This window comes from Labeo rohita, chromosome 9 (genome assembly GCF_022985175.1).
Source record: "Labeo rohita strain BAU-BD-2019 chromosome 9, IGBB_LRoh.1.0, whole genome shotgun sequence".
In the NCBI taxonomy this organism is placed as follows: Eukaryota; Metazoa; Chordata; class Actinopteri; order Cypriniformes; family Cyprinidae; genus Labeo; species Labeo rohita.
Genome location: NC_066877.1, coordinates 21931380 through 21946880, shown reverse-complemented (window position 1 = coordinate 21946880; position 15501 = coordinate 21931380). Strand labels below are relative to the sequence as shown.

General features: G+C 36.3%; 1 protein-coding gene across 1 annotated transcript in view; it reads right to left on the bottom strand.

Annotated features, from left to right (window-relative positions):
• plcl1 (phospholipase C like 1) overlaps positions 1 to 12798 on the bottom strand; it is an 86532-nt gene extending 73734 nt beyond the window's left edge. The window contains 1 exon segment of the mRNA XM_051118690.1: positions 12063 to 12798. Within this exon segment, the coding sequence (XP_050974647.1) occupies positions 12063 to 12236 (174 nt within the window). The 5' untranslated portion in view covers positions 12237 to 12798.
• Between the last annotated feature and the right edge of the window lie 2703 nt (positions 12799 to 15501).

Genomic DNA, 15501 nt, shown 5'->3' with positions numbered 1-15501 from the left:
AAAATTTTAAGTTCAGTCAATTCAAAAAAAGTTTATTCAACTTGAAATGTTAAGTTGTACTAAGTGACAACTTACATATTTCAGTTGATTTAACTTAAAGTTAAGGCAGCTGGGATACTTACCCAGCTTTTAAGTTTAACAAACACAAATATCTAAGTTGTCACTTAGTATAACTTAACATTTCAAGTTGACTAAACTTATTTGAGTTGAGATTTTAAGGCAGCAGGGTAACAAATTATTTTAAGTTGACTTTTTTTGTTTTTTACAGTGTACTGTATTTAGAAAATATTTACTTGTATATATTTATATTCATATAACTTAATTTATACATAAATATATTTAATATAAAAACAAAATTATTCTTAAATATATACATGCATGCGTGTCTGTTTATATATACGTAATAAACATACATATATTAGGTAAACAAAAACTTTTATTTTAGATGCGATTAATCATTTGACGGCACTAAATATATTAAAGGAGACCTATTAGGCCCCTTTTTACAATAAAAAACCCCACAGATCTAGGGCCCTATGAAATCCGTTTTATTTTTTCCAAAATTCCGTTTTATTTTTTTCCAAATTCCATTTTTTCTGTTTTAATTTTTCTGGATTCCATTTTTTTCCTGTTTTAATTTTTCTCAACTCCTTTGTAATGGTTAAATTAAATTTTATGAATCAAAGAGCATGCCTAATTAATTCAAATCATGAAACTTATACAATTTCACATCAATTTAATAAAGGTTTAACGTGTTTAGGGGTTTAGGGGTTTTATTTTTTCTCACCATATGTTTTATTGTTACCAAATTCTGTGTTTTAGCATGTCTAATTATTTGAATGGATACTTAATTTATTCACATTTATTCTTAAAACAGCCTTATGAAAGTTTTTTTTTACCCTCAGAAATTCTGTGTTGTGTATTTAAAAAGTTCTGGTTCAGTTTTTTTGGCAAAGGGGAAATTACTATGAGAATTAAAACATGGAAGAAATGTTGTGTGATTATACCCTAAAAAATAACGTTTGTTTAATTTTAACAGTAGTAGTAATAGTATAATATATATCTGGCACAATGTCTTCTAGTTAAACCAGTCTTTTGTTTTGATATAACTATGTTGATAAATGTTAAATTGAAAGCTCTCAATTATACTGCAATGTTGAATGGCTAAAGACAATGGTTAAATATTAGGAAAACATTCATAGAGACATCAGACATCAGCGATACTTCCCTTCAGTCATTAAAAAAAAGGATGTAATTAAACAAATATCAAAAACATACTTCCTTTATGTTGTTTCTACATCAATTTGAAGATTGAATGTGAAATTATTGCAATATAAAAATATAATTAAACATTTTAATGTTAGGTGGGATTAACTGCAATTAATCACAATTAATTTCAGAAGAAATGTGCGATTAATTAGCTACATTTTTATAATTGATTGACACCACTACTTCTAATACATTGTTTTTTTGAGCGCAAATATCTGAAGAATGCACACAGAAAGCAGCTGTAACAAGCATGTGAGTACTAAACTAGTTCTCTTTCTTGTCTTATTGCACTTAAACTGTCAAATACACAGTCTATGTTAAAACACACGAGTTACAAAAACAGTCAGTTATGCCTGCGAAGGTAAACAGCTGAGCTGGGTAAGAAATGATACGTTTATATTAGATCTGTGTGACAGCAGCTTAATATACAGTAAATAAATCAATAATACCACTGCTCTCTTGTCTCCTCTGAGGCTGGGACTCTAAATAGTGTTATATGCTCATCTGTGCAGCTAACGACAGTTAGCTGACAGTCTTTCACGTTTTCTGGGTTGGTAGATGCACTGGGGACACGATTACAGCACTTAAAACATGGAAAATTTATTTTTTCCAAAAGTTTTGTGACATGTCACCTTTAATAAAAAGATCAAAAGTGACAGTAAAGACATTTGTAATGTTAAAACATGCTGTTTTTGAACTTTTGAACTTTTTATTCTTCAAAGACATCTGACAAAATGTGAATATGAAGCAATAAGAAATAATAAGAAGAAATTAAGAGCAAATGGGCATATTAGAATGATTTCTGAAGGATCATGTGACACTGGAGTAATAGCCGTAGCAAACTGACAATTATATTCAAATAGAAGATAAACCCAAATATATACCTTTATGGACACTTGGTTGAAAACTCTGGCTATAATAAAATCAGTGGTCATCATTAGAGAAAACAATTGTACGTTTTTGCTGAATTCCAGTCAAAACCACAAACACTGTACATCAGATTAGCATGTCATCCAGTATTCTGAGAACATTTGTCTCTAGAGTTTCTAGACTCTTCTGAGATTGTTGCCTGTGCCTTGTGTGCCAGGCCTGGGGACTGCTGGGAAACCTCATGACAAACTGCAGACTGGAAGAACAGAGTAAATTTCACCCTGACAGGGTGATAACTTCACCAAAGATGTGCATACACAACAATGCAACGGGGATATAACGATTCACCCAAATGCAATACAATTCACGATACTGATTGCACTAAATGATTTTCTTGCAATTGTTTTAGCAAAATGACATTTAAGACATAAGACTTAATCAATGAAAAGGTGTCTTTTATATTGCACATTTCTTTATGAAACTGAAATATCAAATAAAACTAAACTGAAAAAACAAAAAATCAAATAAATAAATAAATAAATAACAAAAATAAAAGAAATCTCTTCATATAAACAAACCAAGGCTTTGCCTGTGCTCATTTAATTGAAAATTATATGCAACCACTGCATTTTAATCACAATCCAAACAAGTTAGGTTGCACAATTAATCGAAGGCGATTGTCATGCAAATTTTTTTAGTGAAGCCAGTTGTGTAATCAGTAGTAAATCTCCAGCAGGTGCTTTCAGATGGAGCAGCATTTAGTACACAGAGCCGTAGTTCACTGAAAAGCTACACTATATAGCGTTCATTATCGCAGGCGATTATGAAATCGAAAGAAATGGCAATAATGACATCTGTTTGCGTAGCTTCTCATTGAACTACGGCTCTGTGTAGAAATGCTGCTACATCTGAAAGCATGTGAAAATACCACATTTAATAACGTTTTTACTTCAAACTCACTTAGTCGGTCAAGTGAGTAACATAACATCAGTCAAGTGTTTGAAATATATCCTTCTGTGAGATGATGTGGCATTTTACACATAATAAGGCACGCATAGTATTCAAAGTATACTAAGCAGTGATAAAGGCATTGCATTATTATACACTGTAATATAAAAAAAAAACATTATTTAAAAAAAATATAATAAGAACTCAATAATACATTGTCGTAGTTGTGTGTTTATTAGTCACGTTGAATCAATGAAAGCAGTTAAATCTTCTGTTTATTCAGCTAGAGCGATCGTGATTTCCTGGGAATCTTCGGGCGTATTTGGAGTTTCCGCGCCAGAGCGCCCTCTGGCTTTCGGATAGGGATTTATTGCTGATCACAGAACAGTGCTTCAATGACTGATACGCATGACAATTGCAGCTTTTGATTAATCGTCATTGCGATTTCATTTCGATTTATTGTGCAGCCCTAAAACAAATACGCTGCATGCTGTGTAAACACAGCCAACTGTGAACACCCTTGCTTCAACCTTTTCGAATTGTATGAATGATTATTTTAGGTTCAAGTGTGTGTAAGAATTTGGAAACAAGCAGATCACGGCTGTTTCTAAAGCAAGCAGTGCCATCTGCTGTTCAAAACTAAGCTCATTGATTTAAGAAAGAATGGCAATGTGTCTTAAAGGGGTCATCAGATGCCCATTTTCCACAAGTTGATATGATTCTTTAAAGTCTTAATGAAAAGTCTATAATATACTTTGGTTAAAAATTCTCAATGGTTGTGTAAAACAACACCCTTTTCACCTTGCCAAAATCAGCTCTGCAAAAATCATCCCATTCTGGTCGAGGCTGCTTTAAATGCAAATGAGCTCTGCTCACCCCGCCCTTCTTTTCTCTCTGTGGAGAGACAAGCCTGTTTAGTTTAGGCACATTTTGCCGCTTTTAGCCGCTAAACTTGCTAACTAGCACATTATTAGGAAAGGCGATCGCAAAGATTCATAAAAAAACCCTCATACTCACTTCTACTGTAAGTTAAGCTGGATCCCGAATGATTCGCGCAAACATAGACGGATACGTGTAGATCGGGAGGTGCATTCCCTTCACAAACAAATGTAATCTACTGCATCTTCAGCGGCTCAGATGTCAGGAGTAAATGACGACCTCTATGTTCATTATTACATCCAGCAACACAACACCTCAATCGCTCTATCGGAGATTGATGTTACAGCTGATTTGAGGTAAAACGCTCATGTGAATCGTGGGAGCAGCCTCTGAGAATGGCTCAATTTGAAAAAGGCAATATTATTTTTACAGATTAATTAAAAACCACTGCATGGATTTTTATCATTATACGGTAGATTAGTACATACAGTGTCAACACACATTAATGTTCAAACAAGATGTAAAAGTGAACTTAGCATCCGATGACCCCTTTAAATTAGACTGTATGATTTTAAAACATGAAGCAAAATCAGAGTGGTCTAATTTTAGCTTTGTAAAATTATGCTATATAAAACATCTGCACAAAACAAAAACAGCAGACGAGCTGAAAGAAAACGCGAATTCACTCTCTGACAGCAGGTGGCACTTATGGAACAGCAGCAATAGAGCATTTCTTTGGTTACCACAGTCAACAAAGCAGTGCTAAATACTACCTTAATATGCAATATACAGAGGCGAGTTGAAAATAAAAAATAAAAAAAAAACCAAGTAAACTTTTCTAAGGACAGTCAGTTACCCCAGTTACTGTAAAGCGTTGAATCGTCACATATTTTCATTGATTTTCAACCAGCTCAGGGTGCATTGTTACATCCTTACAAAGCAAAAAACCTGAACAGATCCTTTTCAAAGTCATATCTTCCTTCATTTGTTTACCATGCATCACTAAAGATGGCGTGTTTGTGAGCCTGTCTCTGTGTGTCAGCCTCAAACATCTAACACCAGCCAAACATCCCCCCACAACCAGAGATCACTTCCCTCTGGGCTGTGGTCTACCAGGGGGAGCAGTTCTAATTCGGCTGTTCTCAGTTGAGCGGCCACATGCCGAGCTCCACCCTGTAGTAAAAAGTACTCTAGTGATGAAATTTACCAACCATTTCAACACTACTCCCTCTCATTCAGCTTGCGCATATTTTTATATCTATCATATGATCTGCTGTACTGTATTTCCTGTGTACACCCAAGAACGCATGGCTTTCCCACGTCACTGCTCTTCACAGTCACGCTCTGATATTTGTAATACCTCTGCCTAAAGTCGCCTAAAGCTCCTTTTTGAATACTGTTGTCATCGTAATGAGCGGTGCCGATTTCATATGTACTTCTGACGCAGGTGATCACAAGTAAAAGCGTGCACCAGACAAGCACAATATCAGCTGTGGGTTGGGTGTTACTAAACAGGAAGCTATAAGCAGACAGTTCCCTTCAGCTCTCAAACTCCTTCACCTCACTCACACTTTCTGTATCTCCCCCGACTTCTTTGCATTCCAGCTGCCTCCACACCAACGAGCGAGGATAAGCGTAAAATGCTATTTGAAGACAACAACCAAGGGCATCTACATTAAAAAGTTTATGAAATGTTTGAACTGTACAAAAGTCTTTGGTTTTTGGCAGTTTGTCTAAAATGAAAGTTCGGCATTAGTTCGCCCTTTCTATACAAACCTTGATTCACCTGGCACTGAAAAGCAAAAAAAAAAACAATGTTAATGAGACAAAAGTCTTCAGGACGCAAACGGCTAGGAAACAGAGCCAAATTCTTTGAAATATGCACAGGAAAAGGGCTATGAAAATGTCAAAATTTGCATCCTCTGATAAAAGAATGTGTATACTTCCCCACTGACACACAAACCGTCACAAAACGCCTTTAGTTGTCGCTGTACCCGTCTAATTTTCTAAGCAGATTTTGATCATAAAACAACTTTATAATACAGACACACAAGTGTCACAAGTGAGGTGCCAGAGGCTTAGATGAGCATTTGTGTCAGATAGGAAAGATAACGGGAATCAGAGGATTGTGGCACCAGTAGCTGCGTGACACTAGAGGACAGAGGTCCCAGTCTGCCTACAGGACACCGACAAACACTCGTACACAGGCCCACTTAACCACAAAGTCAGTCACACAGTGTCATAGCAGCTACATTGTCACTGCTTTTGACCAGCAGCCAGTGATGCTTTCTAAACAATCACTGTCCAGAACAGAGTGCAACGCTGCAGAACAAAGTTTACTGTGATCAAAAAGATAAAAAAGCATGTCATACACCAAACTGGTAAACAAAAAGGATAATGGATCCTAGGAAAGGCCCTGGGGGTTTCTTCATAGCAAGTGTTTAATATCATAATAGAATTTGGATTTTGGTTCAGTTTCGCTTTGATAAAAATAACATTTAGCAATATCCAATAAAAAGAAATCTGAATTTACTCTCAAGTTTGAAAGTTTCAATCACCTCCACATTTATTTTAATTACATTCAAATGAATGAGTAGTACACTCTTCAAAACCATTATTTTGTGTTCTATGGAAGAAAGTCAGTCATACAGGTTTGGAACAACATGTTGGGAAGTGATGACAGAGTTTTTGGATTACCTGATCTTTTAATTGAGTATTCCGTGAGTTTGAGATTAGATTGTTTTTGTTTGCATGAGAACACTTAGGAAGAGAGACATGAAAGGGAGAAAGAAGTAAAAAGTAGAACAGAGATTGGCTGAGAACAGCAAAGTAGAAAGAAAAGGAAGGATATCTTGAATTACAGCAAATAAGGCGAAATATGAGACAGAGATTGTGTGGAACATTGTAATGGATAGACTATACTAAGCTGTTTTTAGACAGCACTGATAAGTGCTCATGAGTCTGAAAAAACAAGCAAGGTGTTCCCCAGGGCTCTGTACTTGGTCTTCCCCAAGTTTGTTTTTCTGCTCAGCCTAAAACGCTCTCCGTCAAAGCTCACAAAATTTGCAGAGTGGTTTCCTATTTCCTCACAAAAATCATACCGAAACACAACAGCATAAACTATTTGAGTAACTGTACTTTACTATACTTTTATGTATTTTTGTGATTTTTGTTTTTTTAAATCACAGTCTGAATATTTACACTAATACAATTCACAGATCTTCATGACTTAATTTTTTTTTTCCATTTTACTGAAATAATTCAAATCTAATGACTCTAATTACACATTAAACTTGCATCACAAACTAATATACACTATTTCCTAGAGCTAACAAAAACATTTGTGACCCTGGACCACAAAACCAGTTATAAGGGTAAATTTTTTATGATTTATACAGCCACCCAAAAGCTGAATAAACAAGCTTTCTAGTGATGTATGGTTTGTAAGCATAGGACGATATTTGGCCTAGATACAACTATTTGAAAACTATTTGAGGGTGCCAAAAAAAAAAAATCTAAATATTTTAAAGGGGTAGCTCATCCAAAAATGAAAATATGATGTTTATCTGCTTACCCCCAGGGCATCCAAGATGTAGGTGACTAAGATTTTTAACTGGCAACGGCTTGTGAGTCAAAAAAAAAACATACACAGACAAAACCAAATTAAACTTCACGGCTCGTGACGATACATTGAGGTGTTAAGACACAAAACAATCGGTCTGTGCAGGAAACCGAACATTTTTTTTTACCTCTTGTACCTTTTTTATAATTTTTTTTAGTTATTAGAAACTAAAAGATTACATTTGTTTGCGCAAACTCATCCGGAAGTGTTGACTTTTCCCCGACTCCCAGCTTTTGAGCCTAACTGCCTATGCCAAAGCATGCTGGCGCGTTATACGTTGGACATTGTGGTAGATCAAAGGCAGAAAATGATATAAATACTGTTCAGTTTCCTGCACAGACCAATTTTTTTTTGTGTCTTAACACCTCAATGTATCATCAAGAGCCACAAGGTTTAATTAGGTTTTGTCTGTATATGTTTTTTTGACTCTCAAAGCTGTGGATGCCATTGATTGCTATCATATGACTGACAGACTGCAACAGTTTGAGTTAAACATCTTTGTTTGTGATCTACTGAAGAAACAAAGTCACCTACATCTTGGATGCCCTGGGGGTAAGCAGATGAACATCAAATTTTCATTTTTGGGTGAACTATCCCTTTAAGTTGACCAAAATAACCAAATTTACAAAACATCTTCATGGAACATGATCTTTACTGAATATCCTAATGATTTTTGACATAAAAGAAAAAACAATAATTTTATATTTACAAATATACCCATGCTACTTACATCTGGCTTTGTTGTCCAGGGTCACCTTTTAGTTTTAAATAATTAAGTACAAATAAATCCAACAAATTGTATTCTCTTTTGAATGTTATTGACTGGATGCCCCACCTATACCAAGTAAATGTTTGACACATTACTCATATTCCTGCTTAACACCTCTTCCATTGTCCACATACAATTAATGTACAGTATGTAGGCCTATAATTACTTTTATTCAACAATGCGAGCGCAAGTACTTTCAAAACCAGCAAGTTTACAATTATCTAGGCATGGATGAGCAATGAGCTAATGAGCAACCCATTAGCACACTGTCAACAATCGCAAACATTTAAGGTGGAACTATTACGCAAAAATCCCTTTTATAAGGTGTTTGAACATAGTTGTGTGGCCGCAGTGTGTGAAAACAACCGGCCTATAATGATAAAATACACCCACTCTTTTTTTTTTTTATAATCCTAATAAATCATAAATACACAGAACAAGCAATTTCAGATTTCATAGGGAAAAAGTCCCATCTAGTTGTGACGATTTCTGCCCTATTAGCATAAACACAGCCCTGAGCGAGAAGCAGCAGTCTGCCATTACTGGAGATATAAAATGTCAGCGCCAACGAGGCGTTACAAGTGTTGTGTTCTCTGATGTACCAATGGACACAGAAGTTTCCATAGACTCCCTCCATCTGAGCTGCTGAGGACACTGTGGTTAATATTCATTATCAAAGGAAATATCCAGGAAAAAAGTCTGTAAAGTCCCCTATATGTTTCAGTACAAATGCTCTGTGCGTGAATGTCAGCTCCAGACAAAGTAAATCACGCATTTGTTTTCCAAACTGCCTTTCTGAATGCACTTCTTGGCACTCTTTAAAGCTAATGTTGCTAAAGCTACCAATGCCTCTGCCTGTTTTCACTCATGCTGCCTTCACGTGCGACAAGAGTGATCGTAAATAGGAATGTGGTAGTTAAAAATTGCACATGAAAGCAATGTGAAGTCAACCACCATTTGACACGCTCATAATCACAAGTGGGGCTTATAAAGTTTGTGATAGCACATGAAGGCACCATGAGACCAGCTATGTCGTTATTTCTATCGTGCCATAAACACAAATTTATTATGCACAGTACAGTCAGATGACTGACTATTAAACCAAGTACGTTTTCTGTAAAGATAATAATAGGCTTGTGCTAATAGTGAAATGTTTATTTGCAAAGGACAGCACCTGAGCATGAACTCTTGAAGCTCCGCCCTCTTCTCCAGGAGAACCAGCTCATTTGCATTTAAAGTGACAGACACAAAAACAGTGCGTTTTGGCTCATACCTTAAAAGTGGCAATTTTAACAAGCTATACAAAATTATCTGTAGGGTATTTTGAGCTAAAACTTATTTTACACATTCTGGGGACATCAGAGACTTTACATCTTGTAAAAAAACGGGCACAATAGGTCACCTTTAACCACGTTAGCAGTCCAAGACCATATAAATAGCAAATTAATCTGAGAAACTTTAGGTCATTCCCTCACCAAGGACAGACAAAACACAAATCAATTATTTTGTACGTTCGTTTCATTCAAGACCATAAAGGTATGGGGGGAACGGTTAGGTGTTGCCTGCTCAGAGATGCTGCAGGTTCAACTCAATTTGCTTATTACGCTGATGTGCGCTGCTCTTATGTATTCACTACTGCAAAGAGAGCTCTGTAGATCTCAGGCCAGCAACAAGTTCTCAAGTCTGTATTAAATAGGTATAAGCTACAAGTTCTACATCCATTTAAAAACAATGATGGCTCTGAACATTGTCTTGGAGGGCTACGCACTTTGGCTGATGACAGGAAACATTACTCACATTCTGGATCTCAAACAAACAGAACCAAGAACCCGGGCTGGGATGAGTCACATGAGCGCTGCCTCCTCTCTCCGCTCTATCGACAGTGCCTGTCACTGACATCATCAGCTTCTTTGCCATCTGTCAATTACCCTATGCCACTTCCTGCTCACTGAACCAAGTCAGCCTATTCGAGCACTGAAAGTACTGAACTTGATCATGGGCAGCACCCAAGTGTGAATTACTGAGGCATCTTGTGAGGTGTAGCGGCACCAACTTCTCTGGAGGCCCCTACTGTCGCAAATACAAAATCGAATGTATAAACAAGAAGAAACTGCATTGCAATTAAGAGAATATCACAAATAATGTCTTAGAAGTTTCAATTATGGCCATGTAAGCACAATGTGACACAATGTGCACAGGTACAGTAATTAGCAAGTGCTGTGTTTTATATAAATGTTATATGTGCCGTATCTAATAGCCAGACACCCCTCTGGCCCTGCTGGCTTGCTCTGTAATCCTTCTACCTAATAAAGCTGAAGATAATTGGCTGACCTTCACTGCAAAGCACTGATGTAGAGTCATTGCTGCATTACTCCGTAACACTAGATCAATGATTATCTAAAGCATTAGTAAACCCAAGACCCTAAGGGCATTTGTGTGTTTCAAACACGTCAGGCTATTAATCTGACCTCTTGACATGTTCTTTTCATCAGAAATCCTTATAAGCACTGAGAAAGTTCTTGCTTGGTTAATATGGGTACAGGCATCCCATTTCATTCATCTCTTTAAAGTTATTGTCTATGCAAAATGGAATTGTTTCAGGTCAACCTTCACAATGGCCTTGTTGTTTACATACTGTAACAACCATTCTCTGGAAAACCACCTCTGGCTCTTTTCATTTCACTGCGTATTGTGTTAAAGGGGACTAAAATGCTTCCATCTGAGAAAGAGAGATTAAATATCTATGGTTAGTTATATACAAAATCATATCTGAACTGAAAAACCCAATATTTTTGACCCTATGATGATAGATGAATAAATGTCATTAAAAAAAACATGAAGGTCTACAATTCCACTATGCATGACAGCATCTGTGATTACATTTCTACAGGTGATTTCTCAGGTGAAGATGTGTGACTCCAGGACGTAATCTTATATCTGTGAAATATCAACTCATGAGTTCAGCTTTGGAAAGATATGTAATGCTGACCAATGGGCTCACAGTTATACTTATTTATGACATACTGAACCTAAATTCAATAACAGAATGCTGAAGTGATGGTTACATCAACGGTTCTAAACCAGCCTGCGGAAGTTCTAAACCCTAAATGGGACACAGGTCTGTTTTGGGTTGCAGCTAGCAAGGAAAAAACGATGCCAAAAACAAATAATAAATTGTGATTAAACATACAATTCATATTTCTACTTCTAATAGAGATGAGAAAATGTTGACATCAAATTCTGTATGTTCAATCGAACTTTTCCTTTGTGTGCAACAGGATCTCAACACAGAGAGCTATCCACATTCTCAAAACATGTTTAGATTAAAATGTTTTGATTTTAAGAAAAATTGTGATGCATTTTAGTACAGTTATGGCAGCATGTTGGGTTGCCACATCTGGGTCCTGAAGCAAAACCAGTTGAGATGCGACACCTAGGCTGGTAACTAAAAAGGTTGTCGGTTCAAACCTCACAAGGACCCATAAAGTAGCACAACTGTGTCCTTTGTCAAGTCATAAACCCTCTGGCATGTGCGAGAGAACTGAATGTGTTAGAACCTGTGTGAACTGCAAGGGCACAGGCTGCTGTTTACATGAAGGAGGTCTATCACACGATTTGAATTATAGTTTCGTTTGAAAAGACAAAATCGAATAGTACTTACCCTACCAAACTCTTGACAACTCACAGGTGTGTTTCTGTTATTACCTTAATGATGCTGCTCCTCCTCGGTGCCGCTTTCACCGAGTCTAGGAGAGCCGACTCATCGCGCTCCACCAGCGGCACGCTGACTCCGCTCCGCCGGCCTGATCGAATCGCTCTCGGTGGGATGAAGTCCGGAGCTCCATCCCCGCACACCCCGTCCTCGTAAGACTCCGACATCTCCAGGATTAGTTGGTTAGGAAATCAATCTAATTTTACTCTGTATTTACACCCAAGAACATCCACATCCAACTCTTGATATGGGTCTTTGGGTAGCTCCGGTAGTCCAATTTAACTTAATTGCGCAGACTGTACGGCAGGTTGAGAATGGATCTCGTTCCTTGAGCCCATCCTAAAGCAACTTTTGCCAGTCGCACAGCTCGAAGAAGAAATGATATGTATAATAACTAGCTCATGAATCATTCTCTTGCGCAAGAGTACACTTGCATCACCGCGCAACAAGTTAAAAAGAACCGCCGGCTCCTAACTTCTCTCATTGATCCGGTGAGCGTCAAACAATCTGCATCTAACACGTGCAAAAATGCACATTTGTTCACAGATATGCAAGAGAGCGGAGGGATTGCTGGTCACCAAATACTATCAAGCATCAAAACAACCCCAAATGTGCGCGCTCTGTGTCAGCATGATGGAAAAGAAACGCCAGAGTACAGGTTGTGGATATTGTTCGCCTCATCTCACTGTGTGTTGTTTGGTTAGTCAAGAATGAAGAACGCCACTGACACTGGCACAACCACCTAGATCCGCTAAACCCGCCCCTTCTCGTCCGTAAGCGCGTGATTGACGGGTGCCGTGGCCAATCAGGCATTCCCAATTTTCATAAATTCTAATCGCTCATCTTTCAAAGAGGAGGAGCCAGTGCGTATGAGCCTCAGGAATGTTACTCATTTGAGTTTACCAGATGTTTGGGAGAAAAGAAGCTTGGGGTATCACTTTTCCGAAGTTTTTTGGGGGAAATATAAGGATAGAACGATAATATTGACAATTTGGTGTTGTTTATCAAAGGGATGTATCTTACTATTTTTGCAGGCAGCGCTCAAAATGTGATACTTCTCTTTACTTGACGGTCACTGAATTAGCACATTCTTTGTTGTTTATGACATTTGACTTAAAAGTCTAACGTTGTCCGGTTCAATTCAAAATAGAGGAAGACATGTTAAAGTTGAGTAGAGTTGAGAAATAAGACAAACAAGATTTTTTTTTTTTTGAAAATGTACAATGCATCAAGATATAAATCTGACTAATTAATTATTAATAATTATTAAATTTAACTAAAACCAAAACCATTAAACATCCATTACGTTAAATAAAATAAATGTTTACTTAAATAAAATAAAATCTAAAAGAAATAATAATAATAAACTTATTTTATTTCAGCTAGTAGCCAATGCAACATTTCTCATCTTGACTGAAATAAAAACTGAAATAAAATGAGTACATTTATAGAGACCTATTTTAAAAACAAAATATACAATGCATCAAGATATAAATTAGATTAAACAGCAGGGTCATTATGTTTAACTAAAACTAAAAACATATATATATATAAACTCAGACTTGTTTTATTTCAGCCAAGGCATCATTCCTCATTTTCATTATCTTGATGTAGTACAATAACTGCAACTGAAACTAAAATGAATACAAATTATATAGAGATCTATTAAAAAAAAAAAACTAATAACAATGACAAAACAAACAAGAAGATTAATACAACTTTGAATTAAAATGAAAACAAAAAACAAAAAACTATTCAAAACATTATGTTTGAACAGATACATGAACAGCAAAAAAGTAAGTGTAAAGTAAAACAAAATACATTTTTTCTAAAGCAAAAATTCCAAGGTAGTTTTCTAGTAAATTCAGTAATTATTTTAATTCATTTAACTTATTTTAGCTTATTTATATCAGGTTAAATTTAATAATAATTCCAGAATAAATTATAAAAATAATAATTACACAAAAAATTATATATATAAAGTATATTGGCAGTCTCTGAGTTTGTAAAAGTTATAGTGAGATTTTATTATTTGTCAATGACAAAACAATTGCCTTCATAGCAGCTATTGCAGGTTATCCTATATGAATATTCTCCACTGTTAGTTGTTGCCTATTTGTTGAAGACAGACAGCAGGACCACAACAACATGAGGCCTTTAACACTTAAATGATGAATGTATTCCTAAATTATATCTGGACGGTCCTCTGTGTGCCCGATGTGTGTGTACAACGCATGACAAAGCCACGTGAATATGGTTCATAAAACTCGCACAGAAATGCAGAGTAAAGAAAACATTGCGAAAACCTTGTGGTGAGCCAACTGATGAGGGTTTGCTCAAGATGCAAGCCCTCTGTGAAAAGTAGACAGAACCTGAAGGTCATTAGCAAAGGGCTAAGAACTCTAACACCTTTCTGCAGCTTTTTCCCCAGCGTCGGGTTGTCATGGTTAAACTAAACCCTCTCTATGAGACTTGTCATCAACAGTTCTAATATACACTTAAGACTGCTTAATGTTTCAACATAATACTTTAGCTACTTTGCCACACCTTAAGTGTTTAGCACACTGGGTAGCACAAGACTTATGAAATGGAAAGTTTGGACAAGAAATACAGGAGAGTAAAAACAGGGCTTGTTTTAGTCAGCCCGTTCAGCCAAAAGTAGACAGTTGGTGTAAGATGTTGAATATGTGTGTTTGAGTTAACACTTGTTAAAGTTTAAAAGCTAGAACTTCTCGTGGCAAAGCAACTCCACAACATTCACTAAATGCAAATCTTGAAATGAGGTACAGTGTCCATTTAATATGAATTATAGAGAAATATATGGAGTATTTCTGTGAAAAATAAAAAAAATATGTAGTCTAATAGGCCTATTCACTTAATATCAGCTATAAAAAAGATTATGTTAAGTATGTTTTCTGTCATTTGTTTACATTTTAGAACGAGCTAACACGTCCACTATAATAACTGAAATGTATGTGTATGCGTATCTTGAAATATTCCAAAACATACAGCTGTATTTACGGAAGTGTGATTATTAAAAAATATTTTTCACTAAGAAACTAGCAACCGCGCCCTCAAGTGTATAACGTTAAGTACTACATGACGTAAAAACCTTAACTATATTTTTAAAAGTGTAACAAAAATAGACTTTACTTTGAACATATCGCATATCTTATATGCTTCTGTGATTTAGGATCCCTCAATAAATTGTTTACCTAGCTGTCTTAAACTACGTTTGAATATTTCTACCTTATGTGGCGTGAATTATGGGTAATGCATTTCAAAACAAGAGCTTGTTATTGCCGGAGAGCGCAAGCGAGTGTGAGAGGTGACAGATGTGTGTCAGGGACGTGTTGCTCTTATCTCGGCGTCCTTCACTCCTCGGTTCTGCTTCTTTGCTCCCTGTTCGGTGTAGAACGAGATAAAAGCAGG